The sequence below is a fragment of the Lissotriton vulgaris genome, chromosome 4_1 (assembly GCF_964263255.1).
Source record: "Lissotriton vulgaris chromosome 4_1, aLisVul1.2, whole genome shotgun sequence".
Classification (NCBI taxonomy): domain Eukaryota; kingdom Metazoa; phylum Chordata; class Amphibia; order Caudata; family Salamandridae; genus Lissotriton; species Lissotriton vulgaris.
Genome location: NC_141691.1, coordinates 1,726,694,344 through 1,726,714,674, shown reverse-complemented (window position 1 = coordinate 1,726,714,674; position 20,331 = coordinate 1,726,694,344). Strand labels below are relative to the sequence as shown.

General features: G+C 46.9%; 1 protein-coding gene across 1 annotated transcript in view; it reads left to right on the top strand.

The window, feature by feature from the left end:
• The window catches only part of INTS8 (integrator complex subunit 8), a 793,677-nt gene that overhangs the window by 39,885 nt on the left and 733,461 nt on the right, over positions 1-20,331 (top strand). The window contains exon 4 of the mRNA XM_086966019.1: positions 887-1,027. Coding sequence (XP_086822145.1) covers positions 887-1,027 — 141 coding nt within the window. The remainder of the gene's footprint in view (positions 1-886; positions 1,028-20,331) is intronic.

Genomic DNA, 20,331 nt, shown 5'->3' with positions numbered 1-20,331 from the left:
ACGGGATTGATTCCAGCGCTATAAAAGAAATTAAAATAAATAAATAAATACTTGAACCGCTGCAAATCTGCCCTTAAAGGGTATAGAACCATTTCTTCTACTCCCTTCTTGAGTATGCATTTACTGCTTGTCCTGTCTACCTTCTGGATAGTCGAGTGTTCAAGAGAGTGATGGGTTATTTATTTAAAGTGCATTAGTACCCGAGAAGCTGTGACAACTAGCGGTAAACTGCAGTACCTACCATTAATATTGACCGTTAACCGCGTGTCTGTCTGTCCCCATGTCCGGTAACGGTGTATTGTAGTGCAGTATTGACACTGAGGGTTTTTTGTGTCAGAAAAAACACTTGGGTAAATCCAGAGTAGCTTTTTATGTGATGTAATACTTTTAGCTGGTATATATTCTTATACGGCATGTTTCATGTCATGTAGTTTGCATTAAAATGATTCTGTAAACTGGAACATGTATTTTTTAAATACACCGTATTCTGGAGATACCATTTGCTTGTCTTCAATAAACAGAAAATCAACTGTTAATTATGTTTCCAGAAGGGTAGCTTTAGAGAACACATGCTCTGCTAAGAAGCACATTATTTTTTTATTGAAGTAACGTTTTTAAAGCAGCTGTCTGCATTGCTCAATTCCTAATGGATCCGGATGGCAATTAAACTGTTGAGTTTTTCTTTCCCTTTCATGAAGAGGGTGTTGATAAAGTAAAGGGCAGTGCTGAAGCTCAGCAGTGTGGTTTTGGACCGAGATTATCTAAATGCAGTCATGCTTTTTTTTACATTGTGATAGTAGTCCAATACATTGCTTTTGGCAGATGTTGTCGGATGTAGAATCACGTCTAATTCCCTTCATAGATGACGCTGTGTCTTATTTTTTAGCCTGTCTGTTCCTGTGTTAAATATGCTGTTGAACGAATTGCTGTGTGTGAGTAAAGTTCCTCCTGGGACGAAACATGTGGACATGGACCTGACGAGCCTGCCTCCGACCACTGCTATGGCCATCATTCTCTACAACAGATGGTACTGCTTTTTTACTTTTCTTAATTCAGATCCAGCGTTGCTGTGTGTTTCTGCCATGAAGGCAAAATAGAAGCAATTTCTTTATGGTATAGATATGTTTTTGACATAAATGACCTACACTTGCACAATTGATCCCCATAAGTGGTGAAGTAACGGCAAGTAACTAACAAAATAAAAAGTATTTGTGTGTATTTTTTCCAAACTCCTGCACTTGGTGGATTTTAAATGCGTGTGTTAAAACGTTTAAATAGAGTTTGTGGACAAGCATAGTCTTTCATGGAAAGAGCATATGGGATGATTTTTTATGTTGATATTATCTCATGAGCATTTTGTGGCTATCCAAGATATGGGCAAGTATGATTTTCTGGTAGCCTTAACTATAGTCAGGCATTGTTATGTGACTGATTGATTGTTTCTTCTGATCAGCATTCCTGGTGACCTCTGACCTGTAAGGGAGAGGTCTGGCACTTTTTGTTCATGAATGTCACTCCCATGATCTGTTTCCAGTAGAGTAGGCTATAATGTATTTTATTCTTTTAAATTAGTTGCAACCTCGTTTTTGTCTCCCAACACATTATCGTTGTACACTGTGTGAATAATTTGTACGTCTGACACTGCCCCTCGTGTATGTATTTACGCTGCTGGGGTTGCGTTTTGTCTGTTTTGACAACGGTTCGTAGCAAGAAATGGTGTCTTGTTAATTCTCCTATTTACTTGGTGCCTCCTGAATGCAAAGACATTGGAGCACCATCTATCGTAAAGGAATTCATTGACCCTTTTTTTTTAAGTTTGTGTTTTTTTGCTTTTTTAGAACACACAAAGTTGATATCAACTTAGCGACCATCAGTTCTACCAACATTTCAGTAGAGTAGCGTTATCTGTACAGTGCCACCACCAAAATTGTAAAACTCAGAGAAAAAGAAGGCACATAACAGTAAGGAACTCTTCCACCCCACAAGCACTACCACTTACATACCTTCTGAAACAGAAAGCAAATAAGTGGTGAGAGCGCGTCAAATATCTTTCAGCCATGACGGTCTTCGTAGCTCTTCCGCATACCATTCGAACTGTTCTTTGCAGTGTGCTAAGTCCAAGAGCCATTTCTGCTTAGTGGGCATGGCCTGTTTACAGGTCCATGGCACATTTGCTGTAGATACTTAAAGTGAATAATGCAAAAATTACAATTGGGTGTGAGTATATTAAGTTTAGCGCAGCAGAAGGCCCAGTCCACCTGCTCCATTGGCCGGTCTAGTACTGCATTCCATCTCTCCAGCGCTGGATCCGGGGATGCCCGTCTGTCTGCCTATGTGGACATTGTAAAATTTTGTGATCAGGTTCCAATTTTATCGCTCCTTAGCAGGGTTTGTAAGGCACACTGTGGGCAGGGTGTATTCGGGAATTGAGGATAGTATGTGCGCAAAGCAACTCTGAGGAGATAGTATGTGAAGATCAATAGTGGGGTGTGACGCTGTCTGTGAAATGTTATTCCAGGTTATGAACTTCCCATTGGGGTAGGCATCCCCCACTGTCTTCAGCCAAGTCCGACCAAGCAGTCTCAACGCCTTATTTTAGTTTGAATGATAAAGCAGGGTGGAATTTCAGTGGGAGTTACGGAGTGTATAAAGGTATTTTGCCTGACTGCACCCCCAGAGCCAGACAGGCATGTGCAATGGCGTGTATTGTATTGATTTGAATGCACACAATGCACTCGCTTTTTTATGCGGTAGTATGGCTTGTAGAGAAATGGGAAATGCATCATGTTCTACCTCTAGATGAGGGACATATTCATGGGTAACATACCAGTAGTGAGTGAAATGGGCCCAAGCACATCAATAGTACAGATGTAGCTCTGGTGCATTAAAGCTCCTAGTGTGTACGGTAAGGTGAGGACATTCCAGCGTATGTGCAGCTGTTTCCCTGCCCACACAAATCTAATCATACGCCCTCGAAGTGTTTTTAAAAAGTGTTGTCGCAGCACTGTTGGAATGTTAATAAAGAGGTATAAAAATGTAGGTATTACTATCCATTTCATAATAGCTTTTCTGTCTGCTAAAGAGAACCGTAACCTGGACCACCTTTAAATTTGATCCGTGCAAGATGGCCCTGCCGTAGTTATATCAAGTTACAAGTTCAGGATCGCTATGGATCCAAATACCTAAGTATTTAACAGGGTCCATACTCCACTGCAATTGAAACTTTAGTTTGCATGCTTGGGTGTTCGGTATCAGCGGGAATACCACAGATTTTGACCAGGTAATGCTCAGGCTCGAGTATCATTCAAATCTAATAAATTCACAGATTACTGGCTCTACAACCGCTGCAGGGTCCCTAATGTACACACTATATCATCCACATATAAGGAGATACCTAAATTGTGCAAGCAGAAGTGGAGAACTCGGGTAGCATGACGCTGTTGGGCCACCCATGCCAAGGGCTTTAGTCCTCTCGGATGTGTTACCATTTATACCCACTCGGGCCTCAAGGTTTGTATATAGTAAGCAAATCCACCTGAGGAATGCCACAGGTATCCCCACACTGGCCAGAATCATGAACATTCCTTGGCAGTGCCCAGCAGGACTGCCACTGCCTGCAGCGATGGATTCAGTTTGTGTAGCAGTGTAAACAGTGAATCAAAGTTCTTTGTGGTGGAGCGGGCCCATAAAAAGCCTAACTGATCCAGCAGTTTCTGGATTGGAAGCAATGGTTTCAGCCGGGTCGCCAATATCTTTGCATCAATGTTTACTAGTCACAATAGTCTGTACTATTCACAGCATTCTGGCACCTTGTCCGGTTTCAGCAGCTCAACAATGTGAGCTTCCCGCAAAGAGGGGGACAGTATCTGCCTAGTGTATGCCTCTTCATAGAGACCATGCAGATGGGGCACCATCAACTCAACAAATTCCTTGTAAAATTTGCCCATTACAACGTCTAGGCTTGTAGCCTTGCCATTAGTAGCCTTGCCAATAGCGAGTGAGCGTATGGCTTCTTTAATCTCCTCGAGTGTAATGGGTTTTGTTGGATATACCCACCCACCCAAGGACAGCCACGCTACCGCTATCTGCTCAAGATATTCCCCCAGTTCTTCTTCCACGGCCGAGTGCCGACTACCATTCAGGCGGGTTTAGAAGTTCTTAATTTCACTTATTATAGAGGGGTATCATATTCGCCTTCCGGGGTGTTGATTTGTACTATGTGTGCCTGCCCCTTTGGTGATCTCAGCTTTGTAGCTAAGCTCTGGTCTGGGCATCCACCCTCTCCATATGTTCTAGCTCTGTGACGTTTGGACAAGATGTGCATTTCTTGTGTAGTCAGCTCATGAAAGGCGGCGATATGTTTCCAAATGGCAATCAGTGTGACAGGGCAGAGATTGACTTCACAATCTCTTTCTAGGGATCTCAACTTGCTCTCAGTGGTTTGCAGTTGAATGCGTATTTCCCGCAGCACTCCCCTGATTGTGACCTTAAACGCTTCCCATATTGTACCCACTTCTTCTACTGATCCTACATTTTTTCAGAGTATTCAGGCATGGCGGATCGGAGCCCATCATGTAACACTGAGTCCAGGAGGGCCGTCGCTGGGAAAAACCACATACATTTGGTTGGGGTATGTGTAGGTATTGAAAGTATGAGTTTCATGGGTGCATAATCTGATAATGTCTTGGTGGGGATGAACAGCTTATTTTGTCCATTCACTAACCTCGTGGGTGACCAACAATACTCGAGCCGAGACCACAATTTGTGTACGGATGACATGAACATGCCCTTGCGGTGAGTCGGGTATCGAAGTCTCCATATATCCACAATACCAGATCTTCCACACTGTCACATGCAATCTGAGTAGAGTGCTTACCATGCCAGTCCGCTACACCCAACCATTAAAATACCAGGTCTAGATATATGTTGAGGTCCCCCCATACAATGTTCGTCGGAGGCAAGGCCAGATTGTCATATAAAATCCCAAATCATCTGCATTAGGGCCCTATGTATTGACCAGAGCGATAGGTTTTCCACAGAGTGTCCATTGTGCAATGGTATAACTGGTCATCTACTACAGAGTGCGTAGCTGTGAATGGTACCCCTTTTTGATCAAAATCATGGCTTCCCTGGAGTATGAGGAGTAAGAAGAAGCCAGTTTTTAAGCTGCCCAACAGGACCTGATAGCTGGCTCCGTGTGGCGTGAGGTGCGTTTCTTGCAGGAATGTAATTTGTATATGATGCCTGTCTAGGTAGGAGAGTACCTGTCTAGTTTTGCGAGGATTGTAAATCCCCTGAACGTTCCAAGTGAGAGACTACTTGTCCCCGGGGCAGTTCCATTTTGATTAACCTGTAGGCCAGCAGCGTATTACAGATCAGGGTAGAGTGTGCGATGTACAGAAGCAAGATAATGATAATGAGCACTTGCATGGTCACCAAAACAACAATCAAATACTCCTCCCCCACCCACTTCAGCCTCACAACTATGCTAAAGACAGTACCACAGTCAAAAGACATAGAAATCATGAACCAAAACATAATAGTAAACATTATCTCAGTCAACCACATACCATATATATGTGGCATATGGGGTGTTGCCTCCGGAGGGGTCACCAGATTCCCAGTATTCCTCGTTGTGATCGGAGGTGACTAGGACAGACAACAGCAGTATTCCAGCCTCTGTAGGCAAACCAGAAGTTTAAGGCAGGACATATCGCAGGGAGGCCAGAGCCCCCACATGTCCCTTAAACACGCCGCTCGTCATGTGACGTTGATATGTACTAGACCATGGCCCCATCTCATAAGTTCAAAGTTAATTGCCATTCTCACCAATGTCCTCCGCAGGCTGACCCCGTCGTTTCTGGGTAATGGTCTTGAGATAGTCCTTGGCATTACGTGGAGTCGTAAGATTTTCTGCGTACCTTGATAGTCTATGCGGAGGCGCACTGGGTGTAGCATAAAATGGCGTAAGGAATTTCGGCCTTTTGCAATTGCTTGTTCCTGGGTGAGGACTCTTTGCGGGCAGCCTGTAACGCTACTGTAAAATCAGGGAAAAAAGCAATGTGGTTACCCTGGTAAATGATGTCCTTCATCTCGTGTGCCAGCCTGAGCACTGTGCCAAGGTCACGATAGTGCAGCAATTTTGTTATTCTTGCTCACAAGGCTCACCCAGAGGTGGGTGCGCCATCAGTGAGCGATGTGCTCTCTCCACCACCAGCAATTGCGACATTTGTTCAGGGCCAAAGAGCGATGTGAGGAGTGTTTCAATATAGGTTTCCATTTTTCCCATGCTAGTGGATTCTGGAATGACAGTGATGCGCAAGATGTTTCTAAGGGAACGTGCTTCTAAATCTTTATTTTTAGCTTTTATGACTGCCAAGATTTTCTCCATATTCAGGCATTTAGTGCTCCCCGACTGTACGTCGTCTTCCGCTGTGGAGATGTGCTGTTCCTCTGCCTTGAAGCATGCAATTTGCTCGTCAAGCTATGTGGACATGTGGTCGATTCCGCAGATTTAAAGAGTCTATCTTAACATCTATGGACTGGAGTCTGTGGTGCATGGACACCAGCATGGCCTCCAGGGCAGATGCACCCTGTGATCCTGCCTCTTTTTCCTGCTCCGATATGGTCTCTGGCAGCTGCCTAGTGGAGCACGTAGAATCGAAAGTTAGGCAAGCCTAGGTTCAGTCCACCTTTCCCAGGTAATTGAACTCTGGATCTCTTTGTGAGACGTTAAGGCGCATAGCATGTACTTCTCTGCTCGACTCGGTACTCGGGACAGTTTTGATGTCATACAGCAGATAACTGTCGACTGTAAGCACATCTCTCTCGCTTTATGTTTTGACTCAGATATGTCTATCAACTTCACAAGGGAACAAGAACCCTGACCTGCTCGTCTGTTGGATCCATTTTGCAATGTAACAAATGCAGCAGCTCCACTTCTAACTGGGCCAATAAAATGCAGCTAGGCCCTGGAGTGTCACAGTGGGGGAGGCCAGGGTGGCAAGGGTCTCGGAAAAATCTACATAACAAGATTAGCATTCTAACACTTAGTATTACCAAGGACAAGGCCCCATAACACGCGTTCATGCATCCACTCCTACATGTGATGAAAGGGAAAGTGGGGGATCTATACCTGTGAATGACAGACCGCTGCTCTCACGCAGGGATGAATACTCCAGCGCCTGAAACCATGGCGCTGAAAGCATCACTGGCCTAGTGGATATTGCCATTGGCCACAATGGCATTGATTCATCGTGAAGGGGTGTGCGTCGTGCTTCACAGTTCAGAATATTGATTTACTGCCCGACTTCCATCTCCTACTCCAGAGGGAGGCGGGGCAGTCAGCCTGGGACAGACCGCCCGTACTTAAATACATTGACTTGTTTAGAGATGCCATCGCATCTCTAAATAGATCGATCTATTTAATATTTGCACTGCAATGTGAAGGATATAATTTCAGGGGGCACAGCCCCATAGCCCTAATGGAGAATCCACCCCTGCTTTAAGGTTCTATAAAATAAATTCAGCTGTGCAATGCACGCTCTTCAAATTAAAAGTTTGAAATAAATGTACATTTTAAACAAGAGTGTGCCATGTTTCGGTAGTTTGAATACATGAAAAATGATATGTGAAAAAACTTCACCTCTATGCTTTGCACGAGTGATAAAGCCTTAAAAAAGTAACATAATCAAAGTGAATTAGCATAAGAAATTATACAAATACAAGTGAGGAGAACTACTGTTTCTTTTATTTTTTGCTTCTAAATATGATCTATTAATATATTTCTCGTTACGGTATACACTAAGGGAACTATGAAATGGATGTTTGTTGTATAAATTATTAAGCTTCGCTAAGCTGTGTTTTGTGGCACAATAGCTTTCCCTTCCAAAACATCTATTTTTCATGTAATACTAAGAGAAATAAGCAATGTTCCCAAGGTATATCATTTCAGCTCCCTAATTAAAATAGAAGTGCCCCTAAAATAATGCGTTTATCTGTGCTGCATTATAACAATCGTGCAATTATAATCGAACTTAAGCGATATCAACGTTCAGGTCATGTGCGATCACCTCCCTTTGAAAATTCAGGTCCAGAGGTCATATGGTGACATTCCATGTGATGCAATTGGGGTTATTTCAGGGTGTGCACTCCTGGCATTTTGGGGAATCGATTTTCATGTTTAGCTCAGAAATGTCACCTGTTTCTTTCCTTCCATAGGGTTGCGTTCTATACACGCAGGGTTTCTTGGGACTTGATCGCTAGGTGGCAGTATTGCCTTAAAATGGTAATGTTTCAGGGGAATTTTTACATTGGATTGCGTCATGAAAGAACAATAGCCGAACTGCTGAAACGTCAATGAAAAGATAAACTATTTCGAAATGAAAAACTGGTGCCAATGAAAACATCAACAAACTATTGTTACCTCCGAATAAATGCGCTCCGCGTGAAAGCACACGCCATTTCAGGTTTGTTTGCTTTTCGTTTGATAGAAAATTTGGCATTACCTTTACGTAATACATTATGGAATGCCTGGAAGCTTTTAAAGGGCAACAGAATGCGCTAAATTATGAGCACGTTGCTCCTTCTCCAGTTCCCGCGTTACCTATTATACGACAAAGAAAATGCGGTATTACCAAGTGTATCCTATTTAGTGTTATTTTTACTACGATAAAAATTGCCCCAGTTCCTGTATTTCTCCCTCCTGTTCACAATAAACTGTAACGAACCTCAGTATTACAGAGAATTCCCTTGCCCACTTCAGGCCCAACCCGATCCATTCGCAAGAATAAAGCCTGTAAAGAGTCTTGTGCATCAGCCTGTCTAGGGCAGTTCTTCAACTTTAGACAGGTTGACCAGGCGTCCCGGATTTGCCAGGACTGTCCCGGGGTTTCACCAGCTGCCCTGGCAGATTTCAGCAATGTTGGCTCTGGTCTTGGTTTTTAGAGGGGGTCGACTGACACCAGTGAGTGGCACTTAGTGGGTGTTCTAAAGATGTGCGAGATAGCAGCTGTTATAAGTAAGCAATTTAATTAACAGGTATGATGCTGGTTTTAGAAATTACATTGCATTTATTTCCTCAGTGCTTATTCTGTGTTCCTATGCTGAAAAGCCTTGTCATTCTGAGCAGCATTGTTGATGTAAAATTGTAGTGCTTCTTCTATTTTTGTCAAAATGTCACGGTTTTTGGTGCTCACGATCTGGTCACCCTATATTAAGAGGCCAATGGTGCTTGATTTTTTTGGTTCTCCATACCTGTTATTCGTCAACTTCAGTAGATACCTATAGTTGCGACCTTGCTATTTTTGGAAGACGTGTTTGTTTTTCTCAACCAGTCTTTGGCAGAACGTGAAGGGTCCGATGAGCAGCACAGTGAAATCGAATGGGCCTATTTTTTCAGCTTACCTATTTTTTAGGTCTCTTTTGGAAAAGCAGATTAAAATGAAAGCATAATGGCCACTTTGTCATGAACCACCACATCACAGAAGAGCTACCTGTAGTACTCTGCTTCACCAGGCTTTGTGAGGGCATCACCTCTTTACAGTCCGAATGTTTAGCGGACAGGATTCTTCTCGAGTCGGTTGCTCCGTGGCTGGCTAGGGAGGAATCGCGCCACGTCTGGTGTTCTCCAATAAACCGTTTCTGCCATATTAACTTGTGTGTTCGTGTGTAGTCGCTTCAACATTTTGGCGACGAGGGTGGGATACGAACTCGTAGTCACTTCAACACTACCATAGCATCATCATGAGGCATATGGGCGCATCATAGTTCCTCCGATTCGTATTTGTGTATATATAGGTTAAAAAAAATTATGCTATTCTGCATCAGCAAAACAGCAGTTTTTTTATTTTTGTCTGTGCAGAACAGAGCATCGTCAAAAGCAATTGCAAATTCAAAAGGTTAGATACTATTGGCAGGAGAGATATGTCTTGTTTCAGCGTGTTTGTCCCATAACATGAGACTTTACAATGCCTAAGGTTTATCTTGGATATTTATACAAAAACAGTTAAGCCAATCAGGCATAATTAATGTTCAAAGAATGTCTGGAATGATTTTGTTTTCTCAGGTCTCTTAACTTTTTAAAAATTTGGGCTTTCCTACCTCGCGAGAAAAACACTGGATGCAGTGTTGTTTTTACAGAGTGAGCTGCCGAGTTCGAAAGCAATGGACTATGTATCTGGTAGGGTTAGAAGGCAGTTCAAAGCAGTGGTCGAAGTGGGTGGGATCGGAAGGGCACGGCGTGCCCCTACTTCTTTAATTTGATGCAAACTGTTCCCCTACTTTTCTATGTTTAGAAATGCATCCCAGGACGGCAGAAATAGTGAAAGCCTGTAGATGAAGTTCGGCCGTTTGTGGCCGTTCGGGACGGGTGGGGTGGGCAGAGAAGGAAAAGGGCTCTGCTCTGTCTTTTCCTTCTTGCCCAGAAAAGACGAGTACAGTGTCCGCTTCTGCTCTGCCACTGGCAGCTGCCCCCATTTCTCTCTTTCTTCCTCTTCCCCCTCTTTTGTTCTCTGTCTTACTCCTTCTCAGTTACTGAAAACCGTGACTTCAAGCTCTTGCCCTATATTTCCTTTATTTGTGCCCCTAGGAAATGGAAACCCTTTTGCTGGAAACGACTTTTTCTGACATTTTTCCATTCCAAAGTGCAGCCTCGGGCAGAGAGAAAAAGTTTCGAAATAAAAAATAACTAAATAAAGTAAGCGAGAGTGGTCACAAAGTGATGTTATTCACGCCCAAATATATTAGGACCTCTATACAGAGTTAGCCAGTGAAACGCTTCTTTCATTTTCTGATAATTCTTTAAACCACTGGGCATATTTACAAAGAAGTGATAGAGCAGCTGCATTATCCTTCTTAGCTTAATGCCGCGCTACGCCACTTCTGAAATGCAGGGCTGCCCCGTATTTACAACAATATGGTGCAGTCCCGCATTTCCCCCTGCGCTTGGCGCTAATTTCAGCTGCCTAGCGCCAACACAGTCACCCTTGCACCATAGTGCAAGGGTGCCTGTGTTGCAGGGAATGATTGTTCATGTGCAGGAAGGTGTCCCTTCCTGCACATAAACAATCTTAAATGGTGATTTGTAACTTCTATGTGTACTGCTTTGTGCAGCACATATAGAAGTTGCAACTCGTCATTTTCTAAATGATTGTTTATGTACAAGAAGGGACACCTTCCTGAAAATAAACAATCATGCACAACGTTTTGCTGTTTTGAAGTGTGCTGCACAATGCAGCACACATAAAAAAAAGCAAAATCGAGGAGAAATAAAGCTTTTTTCCCCGTTGCGCCCTAAGACCAGGTTGTTCCTGCTTACTTTTCACATGCTTTACTTAATCTTGCATTCCCTATGAATAAATGCTTCTTCCAAGAAGTTGTTACTTTTTTCAGGCAGCATATTACCCTTGTCTAGTGCATAATTTGAATTGAGACACATCCATGTGTTTATAGCACAGCACAAGTGTGTTCTAGCTGTAGGCAGTGCGAGTTTCTCTCAGTGGGGCAGTATGGTGCTCAGTTGGGGATAGGATGTGGCACTATGGCTAGAGCTATCGATTTTGGAACTGGGTAACCAGGTTCAGACTTCTCGACCAGTCCACCAGACCACTCTACTGAGGGAGCACATTCCCATGCTTGACCATAGAAGCCCCCGCTAGACTGTACAAGCCTTGGTGTCTTAGCACCAGCAGATGGACCCTAGCAACAGCAAGTGTGGGTTAACCTCGAAGTCCTGTCCATCACAATCCATACTGAAGTTCACCTCCAGTCTTGTGGGCAGGCTTACAAAGCAGCACACCCCAGAGTGACAGTGACTGTCACTGATGTCACAGGACCCTTGAAGCCACTCCCCCTCACCCATTGGTATTTCCATAGGCCTTGTTTCAGCAGTAGTAGCTGCCACTCACCAGGGATCGGCAATGCAGGATTTGCACGCATACCAAACTAAGTTCACAAACTTCACGGTCTCTGCTTCTTGCACAAGCACTTTTAACATGTGCTACCTGCTTTGGGGCCAACAGAATTATGCAGCAATAGAGAACAAAATTATGCCGCAGTGTTGACTAAATTAAGGCTGCAGCGTAATATAGTATATTTTCTGAAACTTTCTTATTTATACATACTAACAGTATCTGCTAATATTTTGCCTCATTAGTACCAGTATAACATACAAATGCAGCAGTGAGAAAGGTTACCAGTCAACCTTTGCAAAGGGCCAACCATTTTTCAGCGACATAAGTCAAATTTCTTAGTAACTTTTGATCCATTTGAGCTACAAACAATTTATTAGTTAAAATCCTCAGATTATGCAGCAGAGGATGTATTATGTGGTAAATATGGCAAAGCCGGGGCGCTAGAGGGCGCACTGCGGAATGGCCGCACTGTCGTGAGGCTCCCGCTGCCCGGAGCTATTATCCGCCTAGGGATCCTGATTACCATCGCTGCGCCCTGATCTGACCCCACAGATCTACTGGGATATCGACTGACCACCCACGGTCCAACTCCTGGGCCATTCGGAGGTTGCTGGCCGAAGCTACGAGGATCCCAAGTTTCCCCGACTTGCGCTCTGGAGGTCTGATGCCCCTTGGCCCGGTATCATCGTTCATGCCAGTCCGAGGCTCTGCACCGGGCCTGCTCGCTAGCCGGGCAGACCGTTTGGTTTTCCCTTGCTGTCGGACTGCTCCCTTGGATCCTACATCTGCCTGCCCGGATACCATTGCTCACGGAGCCGCAACCGATCCTCTTCTTGCCTTCTGGGGGCTCGCCCCTTTGATCTGGAAGCGGAGACGGCCATTTTCTCGTCATTGGGAGTGGCGGGGCGCGCTGGCCTGCTCGTGCCCCCACGATTCGGGCTTTTTTGGCCGTACCCTTTGTCCGAACTATATCCTGACTCCTATTTGCTTTGGTCCCCCATTGCATCGCTAGCGCACCATTATGGGGAAGCCGGACACTAAACAATCCAAATTGTCCTTTGACTCTGGAGGGGCTAGGCGGGGGACGCGTTTGCTCCAGGAAGCCGGGACTTCGCGGTCCCCCCCCCCCGAATGCCGCTGATAGTGTCCCGCAACCACCACCACCGGACTTTACCCAAATGATGCAGGAGATGAGGCAGGGGTTTGCCACGATAGTGGACAAGGTGGACAAAATATCATCGCGCATGGATGCGGTCGTCCAGAAGCTGGACGTGCATGAGGAGCGATTGACTGCGGCGGAACAGCGCATTTCGGACCACGACGACACGGCGGCCACCCATACCACCCAACTGGCGAGAATGGACAATATCTTGCGCGTCATTGCCGCTAAGAATGAGGAGTTGGAGGCGAGGAGTAGGCGCAACAACGTCCGCATCGTAGGTGTGCCGGAGTCCACAAATGTGGGCAAAATGGAGACTTATGTGGAGAGGCTACTGGTGGGCGCCATTGGGGCGGCAGCGTTCTCATCCCAGTTCATCGTTGAGAGAGCGCATCGGACACTGGGACCTCGGCCGGCCTCTGGGGCTGCACCGCGCCCCATCATTGCGCGCCTTTTGAACTATCGTGACCGCGACGCCGCCCTCCAGGCTGCCCGCACTAATAGGGCCCTTTCCTTCGAAGGGGTGTCTTTCACCATGTACCCTGACTTCACGCCGATGGTACAGGACCAGCGTCGTAAGTTCCTGGGGATGAAAAAGAAACTTCGGGATCTACAAGTGGACTACGCCTTGCTGTATCCTGCCAAACTTAGGGTGACGCACCAGGCTAAACAACATTTTTTCACCAACCCACAGCATGCTGAGGACTTTGCGAAGCGCCTCCAGCGCGAGCGAGCAGCTGCGGATCGTGGAGGCGATCGAGATCCTGAGGATGAGCAATCGGCGGCTGAGGAGGAGGTCGCCTGATTGTGGTGACTTTGGTCTTTGTCTCTCCTTTTGTTGTTTTTGGAGTATTCTGGACGGTTACCTTTTATATTGACTTCTACTGCCTTCTTTCTCCGCATTTGCGGCCTACCTATTGCCCGCTTTTACTTTTGTTGGGGCTGGGGTCATGTCCTTATTGAGATGAGTGAGTGCGTTTTTTGTTTCTTGGGGTCGGGATGGCACTGCAGGTTGGTGCTATCTGGTGTCGCGCTCTGGGCACCCACCCCCCCGCGCTGCGCCTGGGGCCGTTTGACACTCGTTGGCTCGGACACTGGCGTGGCGTGAGGGAGTGGTATCGTGCACCTCTGGAAGGTTCCCCGGAGGGTGTGCCCCATGTGTACCTTTGGTTTGGATTCTAGTCCTTTGTTGTTTGACTGGATGTGTGTTGGGGAACGGGGGGGGGGGGGCGGGGGTGCGTATGGCCTGATAGTTGGGGTGGTATCAGGTGGGTGGGTGGGGCGGGAATGAAGCTGTCCATGTTTGCTTGCCCGGGACTCGTGGGTCGGTATGAGAGGTGCTGCTGTTGTCTGTGTGCACAGGTGTGTTATCGTGCCCGCTCTTTAGGCTGGTCCACTTCTTTATCTGGCGGAACTGATCCTGGGGCCTGTGCTCCCGTCCGCTGTGGGCCCGAGTGCACCGGCCGCCATCTTAGGCTGCCACGTGACGGAGAGCGCTTTGGAAGAGAAGCGCGTATGCGAGTTGTGGGTCGCGAAAGCTGGATTGGCAGCGTACGGCGCGCAGTATGTTCTGAGTGCTTGTTGCATGGATGGTTTGGCTGGGGGGGGGTTGTTGAGGTTTTGGTTGATCGGTTCGGAGATGGCTGGGGAATGTGTGGAGTGTATGTGGGGGGGTGTCCGCGCCCTAGGGTGTGGACCTGTCGCTGGCTGTTGCTGGTAGTTGGATGTCCTGTATTTGCTTATTGGGTCCCGTGGGGCCCTGACACTGGGTAATGTCGACTGCTGTTATAGATCAGATATCGATTCTGTCCTGGAATGTACGGGGACTTAATGATGCCAGGAAATGTCGCAGTGTGATCCAGTATCTGGACAGGCATGCTATTCATGTTGCTCTCCTCCAGGAGACGCATCTGCGTCCCGCTCCTTCCCCCAACTTTGGCGGGCGGTGGGCTGCGGCCAGGAGGTTTGCTTCCTATTCTTCTTATGCTCGAGGGGTTGTCATCCTTGTTAAAAGTTCGCTCGCATTTCAGGAACTGGGATTTGTGGGGGACCCTGAGGGGCGCTATGTGCTACTGTGGGGGCGGCTTGGGCAGAACACTGTACTGTTTGTTAATTGCTATGCTCCTAATGTCGATACGCCAATCTTTTTTGTCACTTTGTGGGGTCATGTTCTTGCTGTGGATGCCACTTACATTGTGTGTGGGGGGGGGATTTCAATTTTGCATTTCATGCCCAGTCGGACAGATCGGAGGGGAGTCCTCAGTATAATGTACAGGCTAGAGAAGTGTTGCGTGGAATTGTGGAGGAGGCTGGGTTGGTCGATAGCTGGAGGTACACCCACCCTGCCACCAAGGAGGGCACTCGTTATACCACACATGCTCGTTCATGGGCGAGACTGGACTATGTGTTTCTCTCTAGAGGGTTGGTAGCTGGCCTACGGGAGGCTACACATCTGGCTCGGACGTACTCTGATCACTGTCCGGTGAAGGTTGTTCTATCCGTCCCCGGGCTGCATAGGCCGCGCCCACCTTGGCGTCTATTTCCAACTGCTTTACTTGATCCGGTGTTCAAGGAGGAGCTTGGTGTGGAGGTAGAGGCGTTCTTCCCTAGAAACAAGGGCTCTGTGGACAGCGTCGAGGTTATATGGGAGGCGTTCAAGGTTACGATCCGGGGTGTCACTATTTCTAAAAGCTGTGGAGTACTTCGACTGATTGTTCGGACCCTCGAGAACTTGGAAGCTGACTTGCGGGATTTAGAACGCAGGATGCAGGTTGACTCTGATCCCGATCTTCTGGTGCAGTTCCGTACTAAACTCTCCGAGTACGAGGAGGAGGCTGCTAGAGAGGCTAAGCATAGGGGGAAATACTGGACGGCGAGGCGATACTGTGAAGGGGAGAGGCCCGGTAAGGTCCTCGCTGCCCTTACTAGACATCCAAGGCATGGGTCGGACGTGTTGGAATTGGTGTCACCGGATGGCACTCGCTGTCGGGACACTTCGGAGATTCAGCGTACTTTTATTGACCATTATGCGCACCTTTACACGACACAGCAGACGGGTGAGATTCGGTATGGTGGATTTCTTGACGAGCTGGCACTTTGTTGGTTATCGGATGGCCATCGAGAGTTCTTAGGCAGGCCCCTGGAGGTGGAGGAGGTCAGGAATGCCATCATGTCTCTGTCTAATGGGAAGGCCGCCGGTCTGGATGGCCTTCCTGCTGAATTTTACAAGTGTTACGTGGACACCATGGCCCCTGTTCTCCATGAGGTTTTTGAGGAGTCTCTGGAGGGGGGGCGTCTGCCGGGCTCCATGCGTGAGGTCGCCATTACGTCGCTGCTCAAGCCGGGTAAGGATCCGCTGGATGTGGGCTCCTATAGGCCCCTCTCATTGCTCAATTGTGATGTTAAAATTCTCGCGAAGGTCTTGGCAGTCAGACTAGCCGAGCTCATGCCCGTTATTGTCTTGCCCGATCAGTCGGGATTTGTGCCCGGCCGTGCTACCTCCCACAATCTTCGCACCTTGTTTTTGCTTGTGCCGACCATTGCTCCTACTGTCCCGGTTGCCGCTATCTTTCTTGATGCCACTAAGGCGTTTGACTCTGTTGAGTGGGGCTATCTTATTGATGTTCTCTGTCGGATGGGCTTCCCCAGGATCTTCATCTCATGGGTTAAGCTCTTATATACTGATCCGATGGCGAGGGTAGTGGTGAATGGGGTGTTGTCCCCCTCGTTCCCTCTTACGAGAGGGACCCGACAGGGATGCCCCCTCTCGCCCCTCTTGTTTGCGATAGCCATTGAGCCGCTGGCCTGCAGGATTCGTCAATTTCACCAGCAGAGCGCCTTTAATTGTCTTCAGCGGCAGGTCGGTATTTCTTTATACGCCGACGATGTAACGCTCTATGTTAAAGACCCTGAGAACAACCTTAATTCGCTCTTACGGGAGCTGGTCGCTTTTGGAGGTGTCTCCGGTGTCCATATCAACTGGCGGAAGTCTCAGCTTTTCCCCCTCACTGCTGCTGTAGCTCGGTTTCCCCTTGACTATCCTCTGGAATGGTGTGATTCGGAGTTGCGATATCTCGGCATTGTTGTGTCCTTGGATAGAGAAGAATCGGTTCGGCTTAATTATGGAGTGGCTATTACTAAGCTTGCAGATGACGTCACTAGGTGGATGTCCTTGCCTCTCTCCATGGCCGGTAGGGCGTCCCTTATCAAGATGGTAGTTTTGCCCCGCTTTCTTTACCTCTTTCAAAACCTTCCGTATCATCCTGGTGCTTATTTTTTTCGCAGACTTCGCTCCGAGCTCATACGATTGTTCTGGGGGGGCAAGCAGTCGCGGGTGGCTTGGGCTACCCTTACGTTGCCCTATGCTGATGGCGGTTTCGACGTCCCTGACTTTGAGCTTTATTATCTTAGCGCTCAGGCGCATTACGCTTATCACTGGATGCGTCCCACGCCGTTTATGCCCCAAATTGCTGCTGAACATTGGGTTGCCCACCCGCTCCCTCTGGAGGGGATGGTTTTGGGCAAGGTGTCAGATGTGGAAACGCCTCGCACGACGGTGACGTGCACGGTGGATGCTTGGTAACGGGTGGCTCAATTGCTGGGCGTTTCCTTTCTCTATTCGCCGACCTTGCCTCTGTCTTATCATCCTGATTTGTCGCTGTTGTTGGAAACGGGGTTTCAACGAATGTGTCGACGGCTCAGTATCCTCACGTGGGGCGACTTGTTTCATGAAGGTGCCTTCCGCACGCAGGCTCATTTCTTCGGAGTGGCTGCTTGCTCCCCTCTGGAGCTGTTCTACTTTATCCGCTTACGGCAGGGCATGCGTGCTCTGCTACCGGATTTCCCTTCGGAGCCTGGGGTTACCCTCCCCCTCCACGTGCTTTTGGTTTCAGATGGGCGACACCTGGTGTCGAAATTATACGGGGCTATTCGCAGACAGCGTTCGGTCCCAGCCAATCGGGTGCGCGAGCAATGGGTTGCTGAGTTGGGAGCCCCTATTACCGATGAGCAATGGAAGTACTGCTGTGGGCTCACGGCCAATGTTTCCTCTAGTTGTCGCCTTAAAATTATCCATTACAAGTTTGTTCAGAGGTATTATTATACCCCGGCGAGGAAACTACGGTTTCATTTAGCGGAGGATGACAGGTGTGCTAGGTGTCGTGCGGAAGGCGCTGACTTCCTGCACTTGGCTTGGAGCTGCGCGGGGGTGCTGGAATATTGGACTCAGGTTCATGAAGCCCTGCAGATTATGGAGGAGGATGGGGTGGCATTTGGCCCCTTAGTGATGTTGCTGGGCTACTCTAAGGACGTGCCTACCTCTCACCGTAGATTTGTTGATGTGGCCTTGCTGCTGGCTAAGCGTAGGGTTGCTTGTTGCTGGGGTCGTGGCAGAGTGCCGCGCTTTCAGGATTGGGTGACTGACCTCATATACTGTCAGGATCAATACAATATCTACGCTGACTTGATGCCTGTCCGGTGCAGACCGAAGGACTTTTGGAGTCCGCTCCAGGTGTACCTCCTGACCAGAGCTGTGCAGGACTCTGATTCTGAACTTGGGGACCGTGAAGGGATTGGTTAATGGCAACATTGTGGGCTGGGATTTTATGTTACACCTGCTGATCTCCTAGTATCGGGGGAGAGGCTGGGTTGTCTCCTCTACATGCGAGCTCTTGGGGGCTGGGGTTCCCTTTACGACAAGTGTGTGGCTAGGAAATGAGATCGTATCCCTGTAAGGTATCTTTATTTTATGTGTCCCTTTTGTCTGAGTCTCCTTTGTTTTGTATGCTATACGCTAACAGAATGTGTCCATACTGTATTGTATAATTAGCTTGCCTGTACATGCTGGATCATTGCTCTCTAATTTGCACTGTACATTCCGGTGTTGCTCCGTGTATTGGCTGGTCTGTGGTCCTGCCCTTGCTTGTATCTTATTTTTTGGTTCTGACGTACCATTGTAATGGCCATATGTAACTGTATGTATTTGTATGTATGCACTTCCCTTTTCCCTGCTTGTCTCCAAATAAAGGTTTTAAAAAAAAAAATATATATATGGCAAAGCCATAATTATGTGGAAAACATTTGAAAACTAGGATATATTGCCATTATTGTTTGAATTGGTCTTGTGGAAAAAAGGAGGAGAAGTGCTGATGACAGAAAATGCATGGCTTGGACAGAAATGACTTGTGATTCCACTTTTTAGCGTATTTGGGACATTCTGTGATTGGAAACGTATCCCACTTTGTGAATATATTTTAATGTCAATAACTCATATTAAACCTTTAATAAACGTGTATCCATTGGTTGAATTAGATAATGTAATAAGTTGTAACTGGCCAGTGAAATGCCAAACAAATACGAAAAATTGGGATGTTTGGCTCTTTCTGGCCACACCTCTGACTCCACCCACTAACCCAATCCACAGGTTATTCCAGCCCTCTGATTCTCTGTCCACAGTTCCCCTACTTTTTTTTCCCCCACTTCGACCACTGGTTCAAAGTCATGTGCATGGCGAGTCTACTATTATGTCTGGGGATGGACACTTGTTAGCTTCTGATTTATGACTAATCAAAAGATGTGAAAATATATTTTTAATTTTGCACAGAAAATGTAGAAAGCCTGGTGTGCAAAGCTGAAATATTCAAATTGTGGATTGCAACCACAATGTGCATATTTTACTTCTATTCAGGCAGTATCTCAGCTCTTTGTGTTGCAATGTCCCCCCTTAGGTGTTCATTTTTTCCAGCAGATTTGCTGAGGGATTGTTCACATTTGCTGTGTATGTGATTCATCAGGCCTTAAACGTGAGGCTTAAGTTGTGTCCAATGTAACTATGCAAAGAAAGGAGAGATGTAATCCTATGTCTCCAGGCTTTCGATCTGACATGCAGAATACTGCTCAGTGGAATCAGTGGTGTCTGGAAAGCTGATGAGTAGAGGCTTGTAGCATCCAGGTGTATACCCAGGGAGTTAAGACTGGATTCTGCACAGGAGTGACGGTTGCTTCCAAGTTGCCTGTGTTTTGTTGGAGACTTGTTTTGAAGTTTTGAAGTTACAGTATCAGTCAATGGTGAATCGCATTCATTTTGCTTTCTAGTTTAGTGGTGGTGTGCCAGTCCTGGATTTCTGCTTCTCTAGTGCTGTTGGCAGTGAGAATGAATTTAGCCTTACTGAGGATCAGGTTCAGCTTCATTTAGGTGTTTGAAATCAATGTGTGGAAGACTGAGAGGTAGTCTTTAAGGGAATCGGAGTCCTTGTCTGGTCA